This window comes from Phacochoerus africanus, chromosome 1 (genome assembly GCF_016906955.1).
Source record: "Phacochoerus africanus isolate WHEZ1 chromosome 1, ROS_Pafr_v1, whole genome shotgun sequence".
In the NCBI taxonomy this organism is placed as follows: Eukaryota; Metazoa; Chordata; class Mammalia; order Artiodactyla; family Suidae; genus Phacochoerus; species Phacochoerus africanus.
Genome location: NC_062544.1, coordinates 265757107 through 265781516, shown reverse-complemented (window position 1 = coordinate 265781516; position 24410 = coordinate 265757107). Strand labels below are relative to the sequence as shown.

At 31.0% G+C, this 24410-nt stretch overlaps 1 protein-coding gene across 3 annotated transcripts in view; it reads right to left on the bottom strand.

The window, feature by feature from the left end:
- Nucleotides 1-24410, bottom strand: part of NCAM2 (neural cell adhesion molecule 2) — a 494205-nt gene that overhangs the window by 4290 nt on the left and 465505 nt on the right. For 2 of the 3 annotated variants that reach the window (XM_047756284.1, XM_047756302.1), the window contains one exon: nucleotides 3051-3255. In XM_047756284.1, the coding sequence (XP_047612240.1) occupies nucleotides 3051-3255 (205 nt within the window). Of the gene's footprint in view, nucleotides 1-3050; nucleotides 3256-23262; nucleotides 23886-24410 lie in introns of those variants that run through there. The other variant, XM_047756292.1, reaches the window with a different exon arrangement.

The window sequence follows — 24410 nt, the reverse complement described above, 5'->3', positions numbered from 1 at the left end:
TCCATTTTGCCTAGAATTCTTTTTCTCATCACCATTGTGTTATTTCACAATAATAATTCAAATTTTAAATTTGTGCAGTTTCAGGAAATAAAAAAAAATATTTTGTTAAATAAAAGTTATAGCATGAAGTAGCTCTTTGCCCCTGAATAGACATACACTTTAAAAAATATTCTTTGTTGTTTGAAAAATAACAACAGAAACTTCTTATTTATCCATTTGATTGTTTTCCAACCAAATTGTGTTTCCCATCAGAGTAACTAGATTATGGGAGGGACTGACTTGCTTTTCTTCATAGTTACATCTTTGGAGCTCAGATAGTGCCTGGTTATCTAGGTGTTCAATAAATATTTGCTCTTGCAAATTAATGCTTGGATAAATACAAGTATATATATGTGTGTATATATATATATATATAATTTGATAAACTAGGAATCATTAATCATTTTATAAGATAAACTGTGAGAATTCTAGATAAAATTTAATTTGTATTGAGCCCAATACTGGAATAATCTAGGACTTTACACAAATGCCATCCTTATACCATTGACTCTAATAATTTTTTTCCTACAATATAATATTTTTTTAAACAAAAATGCTTTAAGTGTGTAGTTAATGTGTTTTGTAACAAATCTACACAGTCTATAACTTGTGATAACATGAAAGGACTAGTCTCAGAACGTTTTGGGATCATGTTTAGAAATTAGTATAAATCCAATTAATCAAATTAGTTATATCCTATTTCTCATTGAGACTTTTTTCTTCTTTCTTTTTTTCTTTTTTCTTTTCTTTTCTTTTTTTTTTTTTTTTTTTGGCTTTTTAGGGCCACATTTGTGGCATGTGGAAGTTCCCAGGCTAGGGTTAGAAATGGAGCTGCAACTGCTGGCCACAGTAATGCAGGATCCAAGCAATGGATCCAAGCTCATAGCAATGCTAGATCCTTAACCCACTGAGTAAGGCCAGGGATCAAACCCACTTGTTCATGCATACTAGTTAGGTTCTTAACCCACTGAGTCACAGCAGGAACTCCCTCAGTGGTATTTTCTGTAATCTGTTTTTGCAGTTTGAACAGTGAAGGTTTGAAAGAGTTGAAAACTGTTTTTCTAAGGCAAGGGAAATTGTGATTTAAAAAGCTATTGGATAAAAATGTGGAATGAACCATGTGTTTTCATCTTTCCAAATCTTTAAGGTTAATTAAACTTAGCAAGAGTTACAAGCATAAGTGTTGGTGGATAAATTACCAATTAATAAAGTCAAGTGAAAACAAACATAGAACTTGGATGTACCTCATTGTTCTGCACGTGGTCACCAACATCACTCTGGTAAATTAAGACAAAAAAGTGAAGGTTCTTTCGATTTCTCTTTTACCCCAAAGGTGAATCATTTAGCAGTGGTTCACTCCACCTTGACTCTGTCTGGATACTCTACATTTTTATATGCTTATAACACTACTAGCTTGGTAGAGAAGACCATCAGTCTCCATCTGGAGTATTCCAGTATTCTCCCTATCCAATACCCCTGACTCTAAATCTTTTCTTTATACCTATCAACCCTACAGTAATCCATTCTTCCCAAGTAGCTAAAAAATCTTAACAAAAACTTGTAGTCACTTTCTATTTGAAAAGTATTTCCTTACTTTGACCCAAGACAATGTAATGCTTTTATACTTAGATAATTCTTCCACCTGATAACTGGTATCAGTTTCTTTCCTGGCCTCACTCTAATCAGATCCATTTAACATAGTAAGTTCATTCTTGTCCTAATGGCCTTTTCATTTATTATTACATGTGCTTAGAATGTTCCTCTCCTGATCGATGTATATCTGGTTCTTTGTCACTTACTCTGCAGCTTAAGTTTCACCTCCCTTGAGAAATCTTTAATGACCCAACTTCTAGTAATAATTTATCATTCTGTTTTCCATTTTTCTTAGTGCTTATCACTGACAGACATCTTGACTTTTAGTGTTTATTATCTGCCTTGCTTCATTAAAGCATGAATTCCCTGTGAACAAATTTCATTTTTGTTTGTTCACCACATTAATCCCTAGGTTGTATAGCAGTGCCTGTCACCTAGTATTTATTCTCTTTAGTCAGTAGTTGAGCAAGAATGAAGAGACATAAAATTCAGTTTTGAATCATGTGTGCATATATGTATCATCATATGTATATATGTAAAATTATGTTGATTTAAAAGTACAGCAAGTTATTAGGAAGCACAATATGTTCCTCTAAGGAAAGCAGGAAATAGTGAAGAGTGAATCATTCCTACAATACTTACTATGTCATACATTAATATTTCTCTCAAGCATATAGATCCTGATTTCGATTCATTTTTTACTATGTGCTATGTCCAACAAGTAAGCAGGTGATATTCTGACGAGATATTTAACCTAATTTTTTTAGATGAAAATGTATGCTACCTAATTTATCATCCTATGAAGTGAAAATATTCCTTACAGACTATCCATGAGAAATGGCCATAGCCAAATTGCCTAGTACAATGGAAATAGGCTTGGAGATTAAAAATAAACAAACAAAAATTTTAAAAAAGCAATGAAGCCATGCAAAATGGATTCTCATATATCCCTAAGCCTAGAAAAGAATGTATATGAGAACATGCATGCCTAAATGCATCAAAAAATGGATGCATTTTTTACAAATTTTCTTGGGAAAAGTACTCTAGAATATGACAATAAAATGAAATAAATTGCTAATACACAGAATGCCATGAACAAATTCTGAAATATTATGATGAGTGAAATAAGCCAAATGTAAAAAAGTACACATTGTAGGAAACTATTTATATCAAGTTTTAACAGCTAAAAATTATCTATGATGAAAAAAAATTTGTTGCCTGGGGCAAGAGGAATTGCCTGGAGGAGTGTGGGTTGACTAGGTAGGAACAGGAGAGAACATTTGAGGGTGATGCTATCATGAAATACATTTTGTGTTTCACTCTAAGTTTTGCCTAAAGCAAACATAAGTAAATTTGGAACTCTTTGTGGTGATATACAGAAAGCATACCATAATTAGATGCAGACGTCTGATACTCACAGGTATGCAGCTTTTCCTTCTTCAAGTTCTTTACTTTTACCACTGGAGCCACTCTTCTTCCCACATATTCTCCTGGTGATGCACATCAATAACCCACATTGTCGAATAAAGAAGCAGCTGACGTCTGTTACCACAAGGATTAGCAAGAGTGCAGCAACTCCCAGACCAATGACTGCTCCAAGTCCAAGACCATTAAAAAGTGTGTCTTAAAAGATAAAAAAAAAATATTAAACACAAATTTATAGAAGATTATATTTTTTGAAAGAAATCATCTTATGTAGAAATAGTCAACTAGAGAGACAGGAAGAAATATCTTCACTGGCAGACTTCGATTTCAAGATTGTTGACAGCTATTCTCTGGTTTTCAAATAATGTTTTAAGCAACTGACATGTTAAAGATTTGAATTATTTCTTACAAATTTTCTTAGGAAAAACACTCTAAGTAATTAACTCTTCTTTCCAATATATTTCTTGATTCCCTTTGGGGAAGATAATGAATATGCTCATAACCCTACCTATATTCTATCAGAAAGTCACAGCCATAAACAGCTCCTCTCTTTGTTAAAAGGAAAAATGTAGTCAAAACTTCTGTAAGAGAAGCGTTAAATAAATGTTCTATATGGAATTGTTTTAGCTTTAAGACTTAGAATTGCAAATGATGGCTCTAGCACTTTGCTTTAATACAGAATACACTTTAAAATATCTTCCTACAAATATTTTTAAAATCTTCATTTTAGAATAAAGAGTTAGTTGTATTTTCCAGTTACTATTTTAGCAAACCATATTAGACTACAGGCAAACTTTAGGGGTCATATGGTACTTATGACCTTTCTGAGGTTATATCATGAAAAAGTAGGGGAAGAAGGGAGTCAATTTTCCTTGGCATGTGGTTGCAGGATATTCCAAAAGTCGTACAGAAGGTATCCATAAAGTGGTGATTGAGAATAGGGTAGAATATGTTTACTGACAAAGAAGAAAAGGGCTAGTATGGCAAAAATAATCAAATGCTATATGTCTGTAGTTGGAATATGAGGGTAGATTATGCAATTACGACAGTGTAGGCAGGAAAATGAGCTCAATGGAAACACAGGATTAAAGTGGTGATACTGTTCGATCTAGAGGGAAAAAAAAGAGAACTGTATAAGATAATTTTATAGAATTATTCAAAATGACTCAACATGATTATTTTAAAACTTGTTCACATAACATTATAAAATTATAATTATTATTATTTTTTTGGCTGGGCCTGCAGCATGCCGAAGTTCCTGGGCCAGGAGTTAAATCTGAGCCACAGCAGTGACCCTGGCTGCTGCAGTGACAACTCTGGATACTTAACCTGCTGCACCACAAGCAAACTCCTATAATTGCTCTTTTTAATAATGAAATACATTTATCACTCAGCATCATATTAGATGCTCAATCTGTGCATGATGTGAAATGCAAGTGACAGAGGGACGAATGCAAATTTGGGTTTTGAGAAAATCACTTCTGAAAAAAATATATGTAAAACAAAGGTTTTCTAAGTCATAGTTTAAAAATTAGGTCTAATATACTTTAATAATAACTGAAGAAATAATTTTGATACAAATGAATCAATATAATTGTTCTTTCTTTGATTTCTCTACAAAAAGTCCAGTCTTGAATATTTCACAACTGTCTGAATCCTAGTTTATATTTCTGAGTTTCATGTCTAAATTTATGTTATTTTTTCCAGGAAATACATGATATTTATATTTCTTAACACTCTTAACATTTCTTAACACTTGTGACATGGTGCCTGGCACTTACCCAAGCAACTTTGAATCCTGTGCTAAGATTCAGATTTCTACAGTGTCCTTGGGATGTTGCAAATAAGAATTCTTTAAGCACTGAATCAACAAACTTGGAACTCATATGCCCAAGAAAATTTTGATTATACTTATTTTGTTCGTGATGATGAGAAGCAAGTAATAAACACACAACAGTGTTGGAAGAAAAAAAAATTTCATTCCATTTTCAGAATCTCCTCTTATCAAAGTTTACCATTTTATTAAATGCTTTCAGTGTAGAAAAAACTGCTTAGCTCATATCCAGAGCAATTATTATCTTTCACAGAACTATTCTCTTATCACATGAACACACATTAGGAAAAGATTGGATAAACAAAAGTACTTTTTCAGACATAAGAATTTAGTGTCTTTTTTTGTTGTTGCAAATTTCCAATATGCAAATGGACAATGAGAGTTCAAATATTATTCATCATTTTTCAAAGATATATCTATATGCAGTATTTTTTTAAAAATTAATGCCTAATGTTACAAAATAATAGTTTGCATCAAGCAAACTATTATTTCTTTCAGTAACTTAAAAAATAATTTTATACATTTTCTTCCTTATTCTGTTTTCAAATGTAAATGATTCTCCTCTGAGTCTATTACAATATAATGTGGACAGTTCACCTATGTTTGATTATATATAAAGAAAAAAAATTTGAAGTCGAAAAGTAATCATTTTGGATGTATCTCAGACAATATAGTGGAAATATACTATCCAATTGGGTTTTAGCCCCTGTGAATATATTAACTCAAATAACATTCAAGCTTTAAATTAATCACTTCTTTTCTACTTCTCTAAGGTTCCACTCATTGCAGACAACCATCTAGACAATAACCCCACAGCTCAATGATGAAATATCTGGTCCATTATGTAAATCCCCATTTACCTTTTCCAATTGTGAAGACTTTTGCTTTCTATTCATATGCATGGTGTCAGAAAATCCTGGTTCTGTGACTTACTCCTATCCTTGGTTAAGTCATTTAACTTCTCTAAGGCTGAGCTGCCTCTTTATTGAAATAGGCACAACCAGGAAAACAACCACTACAACTTAAGTCATGAAGTCGTTGGAAAGCTTTTTGCGAATATAATAATGTATTTAACACCTTGAACATTTATTTCCCAGCATTAAGTAAAAATTTAACAAGTATTTGAACTATTGTTATATTTTATTGTTACAAAATTCTAGGGACATGAGGGTTTGGTGAAAAAAATATATATATTTAAGTTAAATTAGTCCAATAAATATATTTCTTCTTGATTATTCTCCTGAGAATACACTTTTTTTAAATGACCTAGGTTTAGCTAGTTTAGCTTTTAAATGATAAATATTTTATTTGTGACCTTTTAGCATTAAACCAGCATATTGATCGGCTTCATTCCTCAGTTAGAAAAGGCTCTTAGAAACTATTTGTAAAGCATCTTATGGTGAGGTAATATTGATGTTAAAATAGCTGTTTTTTCCCTAGAAATAAAATTACACCTTTTAAACTTAGGATTACAATGTTGGAAGTTTAAGTTATTTTTATGGAAAGACCAAATTTATTTTTTTGTCTTTGCAGAGGATAGGCATCAAATAGTTTTATGTTATAAATATTTAAGTTGTCTTTTTGAAAGTTGTGTTTTTTTTTTAAAAAAGATTCAGCTTAAGAATGTATTTAAATGCTTACACTTTCTCATATTCCATGAAGTTAGGCTATAATAACTATAAAAGCTAAATTTTCTCACATTTTTTTTTCTTCTGCTACCAATTTACTCTATTGTGAATGTTCACTCTTTTGTCTGTGTACGTTTCACAAATGAAGACATAATGATACGTAACATTGCATCACTAGGATCTGGGGACTAGCAAAAATTTATTTTCTTAGCAACATACAAAAACTTTATGTTAATTATGGTTTAATTACTGAGCAAATTGAAACTGAACATAATAATTATTTAAAAGATTTTGAATCCATCTTCTCTTATGTAGCTTCCCAGAATACTTACACATGTGCTTATGATATAATTTTTATTAAACTCAATTACCTAAAAAAAATATATGTTTTCAGGTTCTACCTTCTAGATAAGAAAAGTGAAGTCCAGGCAGTACAGTGAACTAAGTCACAGGATGGCCCTTATTATTAGATCTAAATATTAGAATTTAGTGTTAGTTCTGGAAAAATGAAAACTATGTAGTTTCAGTTTTATATTTTTATACTTATGTTCAAGTCAACATTTTGTATTATTCAGCATCAAATAATCAAAAAACAGCAATACAATATAGTAAATAAATTAAAATTTATAATTTGCTTATGTAAGAATGTCAATATCTATTTTTTCCTCTACTACTGGTAGAAAAACTGCTATTTAGATGAGGCGTAATTATGCATATTAGTATTTCTTGCTATTATGTATTCTTGAATTCTTGCTTTCAGCTTTTTAGTGATCTTTTTGTATTGCTCTTTTGAAAAGGGATTTTGTATTAGAATTGAATAAAAAAAATTTAGGAACAAAAAATTCAAACATCTATTTTTAGGTACATATTTTATTATTGAAGGCAAATACGAGTTAGTCTAAATGAGTTTTTACAATCTCCCTCCAAGCCGCATCTCTCACACCATAACATTTAGAAATTGCCTAAAATTGGCTAACTAACCCAATACATATCCCCAGACCTTTATGTAATTGCAGTTTAACTGACATCAAAATATAAAATCGAAGCACTAAATGAAGAAAAAAGAAAAAAACTTCATTTCAAATGTGTTTTATGCATGTCTTTTCATGTTTCTATTGTAAAAACTAACTCACTGATAAAACATGGAATTCATTTTCCATGAAAGTTAATGTATTTGATATTAGTTTTTCAAAAACCAGAATACTTTATTTATAAAACTGGCATTGCTTTTTTAAAAAAATTATTTCATCGAAGTACAGTTGTTTTCCAATCTTTTGTCATTGCCCTTTGACTCCTTAAACAGTTCAGTATTTAACTCTTTCTGTAGATTGAGAATTACTTTTAGATGTGGAAAGTTGTAATGAGATATGGAAAAAAATTTTTTTTTTAACTTAAAGGGTCCTAAAATGGAGATTTGGTGGTTGTTCCCTAATATTTTCATAAGGAATGTTGCTAAATATAGTAAGTTTAAGCATATAAAAGTCAACAAGAAAACCCTTTTGGGTGTACATCATGACATCACTGGATATTGTACCCTTCTACAGTAGAAGTAGGTCTATTTGTCTCCTGTTTGTATGTTCTTCCTTCATTCTTCCTAGTATAACACACTTTCAAATATCAAGTAATCTACAGATAATCTAGGTATAAATCTATACACGCAGATGTTTGATCCTATTTGGAAGGAGACAGAACAGGCAGCGTTCTACATTTGAGCTTCATCTAAGCCACAATGGTCAGCTAGCTATTCAGCTTTACGGACATCTGGATTATTTAAAGACTTTTGTGTCTACAAAGTTTTCAAAATTTTTTTAAAGGATCATTTATTCATTTACACTTCACGAACATTCATTGAGTGCTACAAAATTAGTGCAGAGTTAGAGGAGCTTCCTAATATGTACTAAGATAGAATAAAAATTAACACATCTTTAGGCTTATTATACATTTATTTAAGTGCCTTTTTTGCATGAAACATAAGTTTCCCAAATTTAATTTCATTCATTGGATTCCAAAAAACACAACAATGGAACAAGAGGGTAAGATTTTTAGATTAAGATGGGCATACAGTTAATAGTAACAGCTTTTTCTAGAATTACCATAATTCTGTTGCATTATAAAAGGTACACTCTTCGGTATTGAATGCTTTCCTTTATTTTTGTTATCTTTTTGTCTTTTTAGGGCCACACCTGCAGCATATGGAAGTTCCCAGGCTAGGGGCTAAATCTGAGTTGCAGCTTCAGGCCTATGCCAAATCCCCAGCAACTCCAGATCTGAGCCACATCTATGACCTACACCACAGCTTATAGCAATGCCTGAGCCTTAACCCACTGAGGGGGGCCAGGGATGGAACCCACATCCTCATGGATACTATGTTGGTTCTTAATCTGCTGAGCCACAACAGGAACTCCAATGCATGCTTTTAAATGAAAACATATTGCACTAATTTATAATCCAACTACTATCGTTAAAGATTTCACATAGCTTCTTGTGCTTGTTAAAGAGATATTTTCCCAAACTACCTGCCACTTGCATGCTTGGGAATTATTTTAAAATAATAAACTAATGTTCTGTGATATTTTTCTTAATATTCCCCAAATCAACAAGGAATAAGATGGAGTTCCTGTCGTGGCTCAGTGGTTAACAAATCTGACTAGGAACCATGAGGTTGTGGGTTTGATCCCTGGCCTTGCTCAGTGTGTTAAGGATCTGGCGTTGCCATGAGCTGTGGTGTAGGTTGCAGACGTGGCTCGGCTCCCACATTGCTGTGGCTCTGGCCTAGTCCGGCGGCTACACCTTCAATTCAACCCCTAGCCTGGTAACCTCCATATTCCATGGGATCAGCCCAAGAAATGGCAAAAAGACAAAAAAAAAAAAAGAATAAGAAAATAAAATAGAAAGAACCAAAGTGTAGAAATGAAACTAAGATCTAAACTGTGTTCACAGAAAAAAATGTATTTTTAAAAAATTTAAAAATTTAAAAAAATTGGTAAGCTTTACAGCTTCAAAAACAGTGAGGATATTGAAAATAAAGTATAATCACAGTATTCCTCCAGTATAGACAATGTTGCAGGCTTTGCATTTCTTGACATAACTCACTTGTCAAGACAGAAAATCATATTTTCCAACGCTAAGGATCTGTGTAGAGAAATGCCGCATTTATTAAGATTTTCCCTTCCCTACAGAGAATACCTGACCTGATAAACTGAACCTTAATTAGCTCTGATTTGTCTTTAGGTTTGACAGTCTTCTCTCAATTATTCTAAATAAGGAATTAGGCATACTCATAGAAATGCCATATTTATGTATTTTAGATATTTAGAAAAATGATGCCAAGAATCTACTTATTTTATATGTTTGAAACAATATGACTTTCAGATCACCTTTGCACATACCATCACAAAAAGGAAAAACAAAAAAGAATTTTGATTCATGTAAGTTATAAAATTCGTTATTAAAGAGGGAAACAACGAAACTACGGATAGTAACAATCTGGGCACAATGTCCCACTATTAACTATTTATCCAAATAACACATTTGTCTTCCACTTAATCATGACTATGGGTCTCCTGAATTAATGGTAACAGTTATTATCTTTGAGTGGATGGATCCATTCAACTTTGATTCAGTTTGAAACAAATGTTCGAACTTCTGAGGTTTTCAATGTCCGGTCAATACATCGAGAAGAACATTGCAAATAGCACATTGCAAACAGCAGAGCAGAAAATGGTTGTAAATAGAACCAGCAAGGATGATTCAAAATACAATTTCCATTTTTTTCCCCACCCTTTGTTCTTAATTCAAAATGTTTTAAAAATTCAAACAACAAACTCAAGAGCAACTATGACTTGAGTTAACATTCTTCCTCTAATCCAAGCTACTTTTTTATTGCTTCCTGATACACCTAGAGAAAAAAAAGAATACGTCTTCCAAAGATATGTATTTTTCTTTTAAGTTTTAAATGGGCAATATTTTATAATAAGTTATCCTTTGAAAAAAAATGCAATGTACAATTACAAAACAAAAATAAGAAATTAAAATGATATAAAATATTGATCAGAATTCTAATATTTTTTATATCCACCATGGTATTGTTCACTCATGTTGTGGCCTACACACTACAATTAGATATATCTAAATCATAATTATAATTGTATTCTGTTTCATTATTGATGAAATATGGACAGTAATCACCATGTATCCTAGCTAAAACATTCTCTGAGAATCACGTGTGAAGGTACTTTGGGAATTCCAAAACACTAAACAAATATGTTATCATTGCACGTCTATAACTATTACTTTGTGCTCAGGTTGTTTATAGCAACCTCTTATTACTAATTATTTGTTTATAATATCTTTTTTCTAAAATTAGATCTTACTTACTTTTACCCAAAACTTTCCTAGATTTTAGCAAGATAAAGATTTGAATATTGCTAGTGTTCATGAGCTGTGATACATAAAATTATATTACGTATTTATATTTTATGTGTTTTTAAAAAAGTTGATAAGCACTCTTTTTAAAGGCCTAAAGCTTAAGTATATTTTCATTCTTCTAGTTTGAATTATCCGTCTCATTATGAGCAGAACTCAAGAAGTTTTTAGTTTAATTATTTTTTCATTTATTCATTATTCAATAGTAAATTATCTTTTTGATCATCCCCTTCTGTATGTCAAATTAAAATCTTGATCTTTGATGTTAAAATGAATGAAAGCAAGATAATTATCAATAATGATGTCGTTGTCTCTGACAGATGACAATGACATTTGCTTGGATTGAGGACAAGAATATCTACTTTTCTTTTTCGTTGCATTCTCTTCTGTAATTCATTTTGTCCTCTTTAGTTGAGCATTACTTTTGGATTTTTGGCTTATCTTTATCATTGCTTCTATTGTTATGATTATTTTGTACAATATTATAAACATTCATTCATTGAAATAAAAAAATAGATTAAAACTCTCAAAAGTTTACTACAAAGTGAATCAAAGTCTCCTTTCTTTTTTTTTTCTTTCTTTTTTTTTTTTTTAATTTTAGGGTGGCACCTGCAAGGCATATCGAAATTCCCAGGCAAGGGGTCGAATCAGAGCTGCAGCTCCCAAGCTAGGGATCAAATCAGAGCTGTAGCTGCTGGCCTACAACATTGCCACAGCAACACAGGATCCAACCCTTGTCTCTGACCTACCTACACACAGCTCATGGCAATGCTGGATCCCGATTCACTGAGTGAGGCCAGGGCTTGAACCCACATCCTCATGCATGCTAGTTAGATTCGTTTCTGCTTGCCACAACAGGAACTCCAGAAAGTTTCCTTTGTAAATTAAGTTAGTACTTCCTTTGTGTTCTAATCTTTTACTTTGTCATCAGTTTCCTTTTGGACAACTCATGGTATTTATGAGATAAAGCATTTACCTCATTCAGCTTCCCAACAAAATGCACTCATCATTAGCAAATTTTTACTGCACTTGTGTTCATTTTATTCACATATTTAATTGCTCACCGAACTTGCTGTGTGAAAACTGTGAGTACAATTTGAAATCTCATGCATTTTTCTGTCAATGATTTAAAGGAAAAATACATAGTGCTAATAAATCTGTGATGGCTATGAAAAAAATACTGTCATCATTTAAGAGAAAACGAAAAAGAGTTTTTAGAAAAGATTGCATTTGGGGAAAATAATATATATATACTATAGGGGTATAATTGGAAGTGTAGCCACTGGTCTACACCAGAGCCACAGCAACGCAGGATCCCAGCCATATCTGCAACCTACACCACAGCTCACGGCAACGCTGGATCCTTATCCCACTGAGCGAGGCCAGGGATTGAACCCGCAACCTCATGGTTCCTAGTCAGATTCGTTAACCAACCACCTGAGCCACAACAGGAACTCTGGGAAAATAATATTTTTGTTACATCTTAAAAATATGGTTATGTCTTTTCTGCATGAACTCAGTTAAATAATGTTGATGTAGACATTTGCCTACTATCAAATTTATTTTCATACAACCCTGTTATTTGGGGGGTAAAGATTGTATTTCACATTACATATTCCCTATTACTCTGTCTCTGTTTAGTTAATTTGATTTTTCTGTCAAAGTGATATTACATGTATAACTGTTTTTAAAATATGAACTCAATATTAATCCAAATTTTCCCTTCAAGTCATTTCTCCTTATTAAGAGGTATTGTTTGAAAGGAGTCTGATAATTCAGCCCTCCCCCCGTTTTTTTTACAATGTATCTGATTTGGGGCAAGAAAAATTAGCTAATTGAGGCTATTTGGCTTAATAATAGGAAGGGAATTATAAATATGTGTATTACATAAGTGACATTTATAAATGTAAAACACTACACTTTTTTCTATACATGTCTGTCTTTTTCTATATATGTTTCTTTTTCTATACATGTTAGTTTACAAATGCAGAATTATAAATTAAATATCTTTTCAAAATTGCATCTATTCCTTTATATTGCAAAAGTGATCTTTTTGCCCAGGGATAAATTCATCATGGGCAGGGGATCACCTTTTAATTTATCACAATGTTATTAAACAACTTTATTAAGCAGTTGTGGGAATAAAATTTAAGAAAAGGCAAGGGACTCTCTTCCCTGGGAGTTCTTAATGTACTGAGAGAAGTGAGCGAGATATGTAATTTAGAAACTGAAAAACAGTGTAATTGGTGAAAAATAATGTGACCTGGGCAGATAGATGGAAAAAATCATGTAAGTGGATGTTAGTGGTCAAGGAAAGCATGAGTGAGAGGATAACTTTTGAGATGGTGTTGAAGAATTTTTCTGCATGTTGAGAGGCGCCATTCTGGTCAGAACATGATGTGAGCAAAGATGGAGATGTATGAAAATACACAGTATATTCTGAAATTAGCATATATGCCTGGATATTAGAGATATGATATTGGGCGTTATTGGAGGAAGATGTCTCTGATTAAGTGATAATTGATGAGGTTAAAGAGAATGGACCTTGCAATCGGTAAACAAATTAAATCAACCAAAACAAAATAAATAAACATCACTGCCAACAAAAACTGTGATGTTTTCATAAAAGATGGTAGGGAGTTGATAGACATAGATACACAGACAGGGAAATAGAGCATGTTGCAATGGTTAGGCGGGAGCTAGTAGATGCCTGGACTATGGCTATGAAATGTCTGTTCAGTTTTCCCTTCTCCAATTCCACGATTCCACACCTGTTGCCATGATACAGATAAGTATGTCAACCCCTACTGAAGAAGCAAGGAAGTAGCTGGGTTTTTTTTTTTTTTTTTTTTTTTAATTTGTGAGTAGCAATTGAATTAACATTCATTTATGTGTATTGTTTTGTTTGTTTTTTATTTTTTATTTTTTATTTTTAAGGCCACACCTGTGGCATATGGAAGTTCCGAGGCTAGGGGTAAAATTGGATCTGCAGCTGCTGACCTACACCACAGCCACAGCAACATCAGATCCAAGCCACGTCTGCAACCTACACCACAGCTCACAGCAATGCCGGATCCTTAACCAGCTGAGCGAGGCCAGGGATCAAACCTGAGTTCTAATGGTTACTAGCTGGGTTCATTACTGCTGAGCCAGAAGGGAACTCCAATTTATGTCTATTAATATATTTTATTTTACTTTTTGGGACAAGGGGCACACCTGTGGCATATGGAAGTTCTCAGGCTAGGTGTCAGAATCAGAGCTACAGCTGCTGACCTACACCACAGCCACAACAAGGTGGGATCGAAGCCGCATCTGTGAACTATACCACAGCTCATGGCAATGCTGGATCCTTAACCCACTGAGAGAGGCCAGGGATGGAACCTGCATCCTCATGAATACTAGTTGGGTCTATTTCTGCTGAACCACAATGGAATTCTGTTAATATATTTTAAAAATAGCCACTGTAAAAGACTAAATAAAAGTATAAAGTTATATATTTAATTATTCCGTATACTTTTAAATGAAGTGACATTTCAAATAGTGCATAACTTTTGCCCTTAAAAAAAATATTTACCCAGTTCCCATTAAAGTTTTAGTATTTACCTTTTAAGATAGTTCTCTATAAAAAGTGAATAATTTAAAATATAAAGTTATTATTCTTCTATGGGAATGTTATGGAAACGTCAAATTCTCAGTATGAGTTTTAATGGAAGAAAGAGAATCAAATAATTAAATAAAATAAACTGTGCTAATTTTATTTTTCTTTTAAGTCTTTCTTTTTCTTTTTCTTTTTTTTTTTTTTTTTTTTTTGGCCAACCCTCAGCCAAAAAAGTTGTGTAAGTTTCTGGCCCAAGGATATAACCTGTGCCACAGCAGTGACCCAGCTTCTGTGGTGACAAGGCCAGATCCTTAACCCACTGTATCACAAGGGAACTCCTAAAAAGTGTTAATTTTAAAAAATAATATCTGCCTAAAAAGAAATAGTAGAGAACAACACTTTTCTGATAAATGTTTCAAATAGCTAAATACTTTAGAAATAATTATTTTTAATAATTGTCATTACAAATCTGGTGCAACAATATATCATGAGAAATTGTGAAATTTCTAAAGTCATTGTACAATAGAATATCCATGCTCTTATCTAAACTGATATTTCAAATTGCAAAGTATATTGGAATGTAGGCCTCTTGCAACAAAACTCTGTTAAAAATGGAATAAAGATATAAAATTTTATTTATCATAATTATCCACCCAAACTTCTGCATTTCAAGTTTATTTTTACCCCACTAGTCCATAATTTCTTCATATACAATTTAAAAGTTATGGTATCTGTTCAGTTTGCTTTGTTGGAGTTTATTTAGTTATTTCCCATAAGATAATGAATGTCTTATTGGACACTAGAAAGGGAGCTTTTTAGACTGAAATGATTTTGATCAAAATAGATACCAGCTAGAGTTAAAAAAATTGAATGTTTTAATTTTTTTTACCCCCTGATTCAATCATTAATTGGCCTATTTCATTTTTTTCTGCTAATACTAAAAGGCTATTCCATATATGAAAAATGGAAATTAAATTTTCTTTGTACAAACAGAAAATATACTTTCTTAAAGACTATATTACAAAATTGAATCACACCCATATAATATTAAACTACAACTAATATTTATCAAATGGCTTGTTGAAAGTCCCAACAATTTAAATTTTTTATTATAAATCTTAAATATACATACCTATGAATTTTCCTAATGTATGAGAAAATAAATGGAAAATGTGAACAAATACATGGATAGTATTATTGTTTTCCAAGGAATTTATATTAAGTTTGCAAATTTCCCATTTTTACACATTCAGTTCATTGTGTCTCAGAGATCTCAATTTGTGCATTAGGGTTATATTAAAAAATCAAATTATATTATTAAAATTAAATACTCTAAACATGTAGGGGCACTTATGTATTATTACACAGTGCATTTGAATAAATATATGGTAGACGCTCAGCTATAAAATAACATATTGGGGTGGTTTGATTTCCTAAAATGAAAAAAATAGTTGCTGAAATGGAAATATCTATCTTGATTAGACAGTAAATAAAAATAGTATTTTATACTAATAGAAAAATAAACTATTTCTACCAAAAGTGTAAATAAGTCATCTTGTAAAATGTTTTCAGGAAATATACAAAATCAGAAAGTGATAAAATTTAGCTTGATATTCTGTTAAGACTATAAACTCAATATGAGTTTATTCTAATCATGGGAATGCAACTATATGTACCAGTTGAAGTGAGAAAGGTAACAGCTGCCTAAAAGAAGTGCCATTGTTACTGGGATAATGGTTGGTTAATACACAGCCTTTCCTTTGTCATAATGCCCCCCCACCCTCACATGGTCCAATTAAGAAATCAAAGGAATTAAGTCAAAGATATAAGACCATATAAGTGATATATGGGAGATTTAACTATGCCTTGATTGTATAATTTAATAAACTTAAAAGGAAAATTGAATATACGTTGCTCCACCATGTCAATGACTAGTCATTCTTCTGATACTTAGATTATTGATGTAATAAAATAATGATGTTTGATTAAAATATCAGAATAAACTTTCTCAAATCTCTTTAGTTTCCTCACAGTGGCTCAAAACAGTATGGTGATATGTTAATAAATTAAAATAAAATTATTGTGAAACTCACTAAAAAATATCCAAGACCTCCCAGATACTTCCCACTTGATACAATCTCATTGTTAATGGTGTCAGGAAAAGGAGAACTGAGAACAGCTTAACTGTCTCTCCTAATATATAGAACTTTTGTAGCTATTGCATCAACTGAAAAGTTCAATATTACAACAAAATTAGGTATTATATAAAAACTTTCACTTTAAAATGGTGTGAAAACATTTTTAACAGGTGGTATATGTTAAGATAGACATCTGAGAGTGGACTATCCTAGAGTAAAAAAGACTAAGTGTACCTTAAAATAATATAAATCTTGAAAATGAATATTTTCTCTTTTGTAATTTCTACACTATTTGTTTTTTATCTGGCAATGCAACACTTGACTATGTTTGTATAAGGGGAATACATATTCATGTCTAAACCAGATGTTATTTTTTCCACTTTATAGAAACTAATTGAATAATTTACATATTAAAAAATATCATGTGAACCCAGGTTCAGTGCTAAAACAAACAAACAAAAAGTAACAGAATGTTTTAGAAAGAGCACTGGAATTGGGTTCTAACTGTGACTCTTTACTATATAAATTCCTCAATCTCTTTAGTTCTCACTCTTCTCATCTTAACTATTAGAGACACGGTACTTAAGAGTAAACAAAATATTGCACTTAAGGCATTAACCATGCAGTGTGTAACAAAGTACATGTTAAAAAAGAGAAGCTGCTCTGGTTTTGTATTATTACTGTTATTTGAAAACTTCTGAAGCCATTTTTGTTTCATACCTTGACTGTGGATGAATCAAGAACTTAATGATTTTCTATAACTTTATTCTCAGGGTGCTCAAACTGAGTTATAGTACTATACTAACCAAAGGAAATGGAGAAAAGTCACTTTAAGCAATTATGTCTGCTTTTATAAATTTTTGCTGGCAATGGACACTACTCTCTAATCATTATATTATTTAAATTATAACCATATTCATGTATTTCATTAAGACACCCTCTGATTATTTTGGCCTCCCACTAGTAATAAAAGTTTCTAAGAAGATCATAGAGCTAGCTTACTATGAAAGTAATAGTATATGATATTGTTCCTAAATTATTTTTGCCACTTGGGTCTGCAGATGATGTATTATTTATACCCAAAGAGAAATCACTCAATGATCATACATTTATTACACTTGGATATTGAATTTGATCAAGTTAGAAATGAAAACACACAACGAAGACAGAAAAGGTTTGTACCAGTAATAAAGAAAACACATATAACAAAGCTTTTCGTCAGTTTTCTTTATTACAACAATGGAGACACAGAGGTACAGAAAATAAAATGACATTTAATATACTATGAAACTCATGCATAGGATTACACATAGTGCTGGATATTATGTCAGGGGTTTTAAATAAGAAATGATACTGAGGACAATACATATATAACATACATTTTTCCCCAAGAAAATAAGTTATGATGAAAACAAATGCAATTAAAATGATCAGAAATAGTCACTTTAAAAACAGAAGTGTTATACATAGAATCAATGTAAGATGTGAGATAAAAATATTTTTGAAAGAAGTTCATGAATTGTGGATGTTATTTTAAACAGTAATTTTTAATTGCTTGCCTTTAGAAAAAAAATGATTTTCTAGAGATTTATTTCATAGTGTCATTTAGTACATAGATAAAATAAAATAAATATGGTATATTTTAAAACTTATGCTACCTCTTAGTATTATGCAATGTGTAACTATATGCCTATTACCTAAAGTGGAGTGATGAAGAATACTTGAATTTAACTTTAATTTACACAAATTAAGAAATTTTGCAATATCTAGACTTAACACAAACAACATTGGACTAGTTCGCACTTAAAATTTAATTACACTTGTATGAGCATACTTTTAAAAACTAGCTCAAATAATTATCTACCAACAAAGACATGAGGACATCAGCTGCAGTTCAGATCACCTCAGATATACTAATAGAATTTTGAATATATGTGTTTTCCTTGGCTAGTATGTATTTCAATTTTTCTAAACATTTTATAAGATAACCCTCTTTTTCTGTAACATTTAGGGACAGATATTTTAGGCTTTCAATTAGTTAATAACTATGAAGAAGGGGTGGATTACAACCAGAGATGTCTATCAAGTTCATAATCTTAAAATAAGGAAACCAGAGGTACTTGGAAAAAAATTATTGATATTAAACTCCCATCTCCATTTTATTTCAGAACAATTAAATTTGATTTATACTTACTGACTCCTTTCCTTCATATAAATGTTGGATGGAAAATTTCACTTTAATAATTTTCATGCATTATATCAAATTTTTAAGTAGCATGAAATAATAAAATAATATACAACTTTACATTCAAAATTAAAAATGTTAACTCTAGAAAAATACTCTTGTTTATATGGTAACTTGGAAACGAATATGTTCATTAGATGTTAGAAAGATTGTTTCCTTCAGTTAGCACCTAAAATTTACTGTTAATATTTTCTGAATTCTAAGATTAACTATCAAGTATTAATAGGATGAAATAATACTCCCATTTTAAATGACAAAATCAGCTTATTTAAATACAGACTTTTTACCAATTTTGACTTATATGGAAATAATTTCAGAGCTATTTGAAGAAATTTGTATTTTCAATAATTTAAAATATATAAATTTAAGCTATCCATTCAATGCATTAGCCTTGTTAAAGGCTTTATGACATATACACACACCACAAATTCCAAAATTTTAAAATTTAACAGTGATTTACAAAAAAGTACAGAAGAAATTAACACTATTTATTCATGACCAGATTTTGAGATGGAGAATAGAGAGGAAGGGAGGGAGAGAGAAAATATTAGACAGAAAAAAATTAAAAGGAAGAATTAAAGGAAATAAAACCAAATAAGAAAAAGCATACTTAAATAGTACTTATTCAAAGGTGGTTTAAAGGATATTACATAATGCCTTACAGATTTGAGCCATAATAAAATACATAAAATGACATTTAGTTCTGAACTTCATGATTTTGTATCTTTAATTATTGAGCAGAATCATAATACATAGGGCTAAAATAATTATAAAAGATAATATTAAATTTAGGTAGTGTCATAAGAGGTTATTTATTTAAAGCTCTTAATCCTGCAAATATCATTATCAAGAACAAATGGGCAGAAATTTTCAGATAATTTTACATGACTAGAGATATTTCTTAATTAACTATTATGAACTGGAAATATTAAATATGATACTAGCTATTTCTGAAAGCTAAATCCAAATATACTTAACTAATATATTTGTGGTATAAGTATCCATCTTGAATTACTAAAATCATTTGTAATCTTATTTCTTCATTCTTAGTGTAGGTATATTACGTTAATAAATAAAATACTTTCCATGTATCTGAAAGTACTCATCAATATCCAAAATACATGGTCTAATTTTCCCTTGCACACTCTATTTTGTTCAATATAACTGAGTAATCATGAATCCAGCTGTCCAGACTTAAAAATATTGTGGAATTTTCATTATTTTAATTTTAATTAAATATAATTAGTGGGAATTCTTATATAGAAAATGGTGGTATAATGATTTCTAAATTAACCCAAATTGTAAAAGCTATGAACTACTATGCATACTTGTAATTTTAACTATTAATTTTATTTTTATTCTCTTCTCTCTTTTTTTCTTTTTGGCCACACCTATGACATGTGGAAGTTCCCAGGCCAGGGTTTGAACCCGAACCACAGTAGCAACCGAAGCTGCAACAATGACAGTGCTGGACCTTTAACCTACTCACCCACAAGAGAACTCCAATTTTAACTATTAATTTTAAAGGAAATGATGACTACTTAAAAAGTCAAAATTATCTGCAATAAAGTTGTGCAACTATTTGTTTTATACATATTATTGACATATACAATGATAAGCCAATGTCTAGAATTTGTTTATTCATTCATTTATTTAAAATTGTTAAACACCTGAGATGCTTTAGGCTAAGAAAAAGAAAAAATACTAAGAAAAATGAACAAAATAATTAAGAATTTCAATGCTGATCATTTCTGCCAGTAATGAACGAACATCTGGACAGTTGCATAATGGTTTGGGAAAGAATATGGGTAGAGTTTATAAAATGCCTTTATTCCCAATGAATATTAGTATTAAGACAGAGAGGATTAAAAATGACAATTTATGTAAGGTTCTCCCTGTGAGAAAAAAATTCATAGGAAAGAGGCTTTTATTGCTACCTCCTAAGCATAATCTGTTAGCCTATCTGAAATGTGGTCTGATAAGGCCTTATATCTAGCTGAGAAATAATCAGACTTTGAATTGGGGTAGAGAGACAGGATGATAAATGCAAGAAAGAAGATAGAACTGCAAAAGGATTGGAAGAAGAAAGGACACATTCAAGTTTACATTAAAAACTAATCCTGGTACTCCATATGCACATATGCATAAGCAAATCAACCTAACTTTATAAATGGTATAAAACAGTCAAGACAAACTTTTAGAATGATTTAACATTTGATGATAAAATATATACATAAATAAACATGGGCACATATTTCTGATTATATATAGTGAATAACATAAAACTCACCTTACACACAAGTTCATATTTCTACATTTCAGACACAGAATTTTATTTCAAAATCCACTGGATGAAAAAAAGTCATTAGATGACACTAGGGAAATTTTTCATGACTTGTTTACCAATAATCACATTTACTTAGACTTACAGCAGATACTCATTAGGCAAAAATGAACTGTCAGTTACACTTTATGATTGCATATAACAAAAGTAAAGATCAGGTAAGAAAAAGATAATTCAGCAACACTTACATATTATTAAGATGTAAATAAATATCCAAGAAGTAATTTACAATCTCTAATATCTCATGTTTTGAAATGCAATAGCTCCATTGTTTACAGTTTTCTGCTTTCCTTTCCTTATAAATGTAAAGCAAAGCAGAGAGTCTATTATTTTAAGATGTTTGATAATTTTTTTTAGTTTATGTATACCTTAGAACTATTAAAATTATTCATCTAAGAAAGGACATTTGGCCAAATGATAAATAGACAGCTCATTAATTTTAGCATTAATATCTTGATTTGTACTTAGATATTTAGAAAATCTAAATGAAAAAATCATTAAATGTAAATAATTCTAAGATATTAGAATTTTAATTTTAAGTTCTTTTCTGAACTATCCAAAGTAAGTCTAGGTATCATGTAAACCAGACTGAATATTCTTCATATCATTTTTTGGTGACTTTCATTTACAGAACATATAATTTCCAAAAAAAAAAAAAATCAACACTATTATCTTACTAAAGACATGGTCTAGGAGTTCCCGTCGTGGTGCAGTGGTTAATGAATCCGACTAGGAACCATGAGGTTGCGGGTTTGATCCCTGGCCTTGCTCAGTGGGTTAAGGATCTGGCATTGCCGTGAGCTGTGGTGTAGGTCACAGATGCAGCTTGGATCTCGTGTTGCTGTGGCTCTGGCGTAGGCCAGTGGCTACAGCTCTGATTCAACCCCTGGCCTGGGAACCTCCATATGCCATGGGAGTGGCCCTATAAAAGGCAAAAAGACCAAAAAAAAAGAAAAAAAAAAGACATGGTCTACATTCTCAACAAAACTATCATGTAATTATATACTAAATCAAGACAATTTCTATGAGTTTCTCATGGAAATATTTACAACTCATTGGAGAGATCCAGTCAGGTTATAATGAATGAGAAAAACTGTTTTTGGAAGTTCTTTCTTTCCCAGTACTTGTTACATATTAGTAATCAACATACCTACAGGTCTTATCCAAACCCATGGAATGTAATATGCAATCATGGAGTGTAATGTGCAATTATAATTAGTTCTTTAATCAACAGAACACTGATTATTTTAATTTTAAAATTAAATCATTCCCAATAAATAGATTAAATTCCCATACTGCAGGAATTGAATTGGGAAATCCCTTTGTCTCAGCAGGGGAGAGAGAAGACATGCATAAGTATGTTTACCCTGTGGAAGAGTCACCTCTGCACTGAAGTACAGCAGTCAATAGCAAAGAGTTTGGAAAAGATAAATTAAAGAAAACAGACTACCAAATGCAGGTCTACCTTTAGACCTTATATGAATAATGTATAGGTATTTCTTTTAAAAAATAAAATACTTTCATGCAACAAAATAGTTTTGATGAAGGAATCTCAAAGCCCAGAACTCAATAATTTGATTTACCATGTAAATTATGGTCATTTTTGTTAATAGATGTAAATTTGATTGCTTCCTAATTGTCCTCAATGAGTAAAAAGAATCACTTTCTAGGGTGTGATTGGTGGTAAAACCACAAAACACTCTTTTCTCATTTTGTAATGAATGGAAATGTGAATATAAAAAACATTACTCATGCTACTCCCTCAAATCAAGCCTCCTCTGAAGGCTGGAATCTAGTAACCTCATTCTCATCTCAATTTCAGTGTCTTAAAAGTAGTAGCTAAAATATTTACTTATCTCTTTGATCCTTCCAAAGCAATTGACTCAGGTGTCCAGGAAAAAAGCAATAAAAAGAGCCTATGTTGTTAGACTAGGAATATGTGATGCCCCCTCAAAACACAATTCAAATCTAGTGCACAGGGTCACAAGTCATTAGGTTTATGATTTATATAAATGGTAAACACTATGAAATAGTATAAACATTTATAAAGTTGGAAACATACATTGAAAAGAATAACAATTGGAAGTAATATTAAAAGATCCACAATTCTACGTAATAAATTTTCTATTTATACAATGTATGGTCATGAATACTGAGTTATATATTCAAAATAATCAAATGAAAGTTAGATGTAGTAAATGCTTAAGTTCCAAGTGAAGGTGATATGATACTTAATATCATAAATTTTAGAAATTAAAGTTTAGAATGAAGCAAGTTATACTGTGAACTGGTACCTGGAAGAAACAATCCTGGTTCAGCTTCCTTCAGCAATTTTCTGGCAAATTATCTACACTAATATTCAACAAATTGGGAATGAAAAAAGGCTAATTGTTCATGGGTGAGGATACATGCATAATTAGTTGAACCTTAGAAAATATTTTATTATAATTTTAGATCAGCCTTGTAAATTTGCAGGGCATAAAAGGAAATATCATATGATATAATGACATTAAAACATGCAAGACAAACTTATGGCTATAATGAAAGAAAACCCAGCAGCATTCAGCTGCCATGACTGGCTTCCATTTTCGCCTTTATTCGCTTCACAGCATTTATCTGCATGTTGAAAATTATTTTTGAAAGTAGAATAAGAATAAAATAATTAAGGAAAAAAGAGTAGAATTATAAATATGAAAATAAAGGAAAAGAAAAAAGTGACAGTAGGAAAGGAAAAAAAAGAGAAAATAATTAATACAAGATTTACATAAAGCCATCACCAATTATCTGCAAAAATTACTTTGATATAAGACAAAAATAAAAAAATCTACTATAAAATACTTCTACATAATTTGCACATATTAAAAACATAATTGAGGCTCAATAGCAATAAAGATTATTTCACATAACTCAGACATTAGTTCTACTATTGATTCCTTAAATGCGAACTCAATATTATTTACTTAAGACAAAATGTATTAGAGAAGGGTCATTAATCATTCTACTATGTTACTGGTAAATTCACATTGCTACTTAAATATGAGTGCATCATATTCTGCTACGTTTAGTGACAGATTTTTGCTACCATATTTTTTAGAAAACATATTTAATAAAAGTAGTTGTATTTTTAATATGAGTACAGTA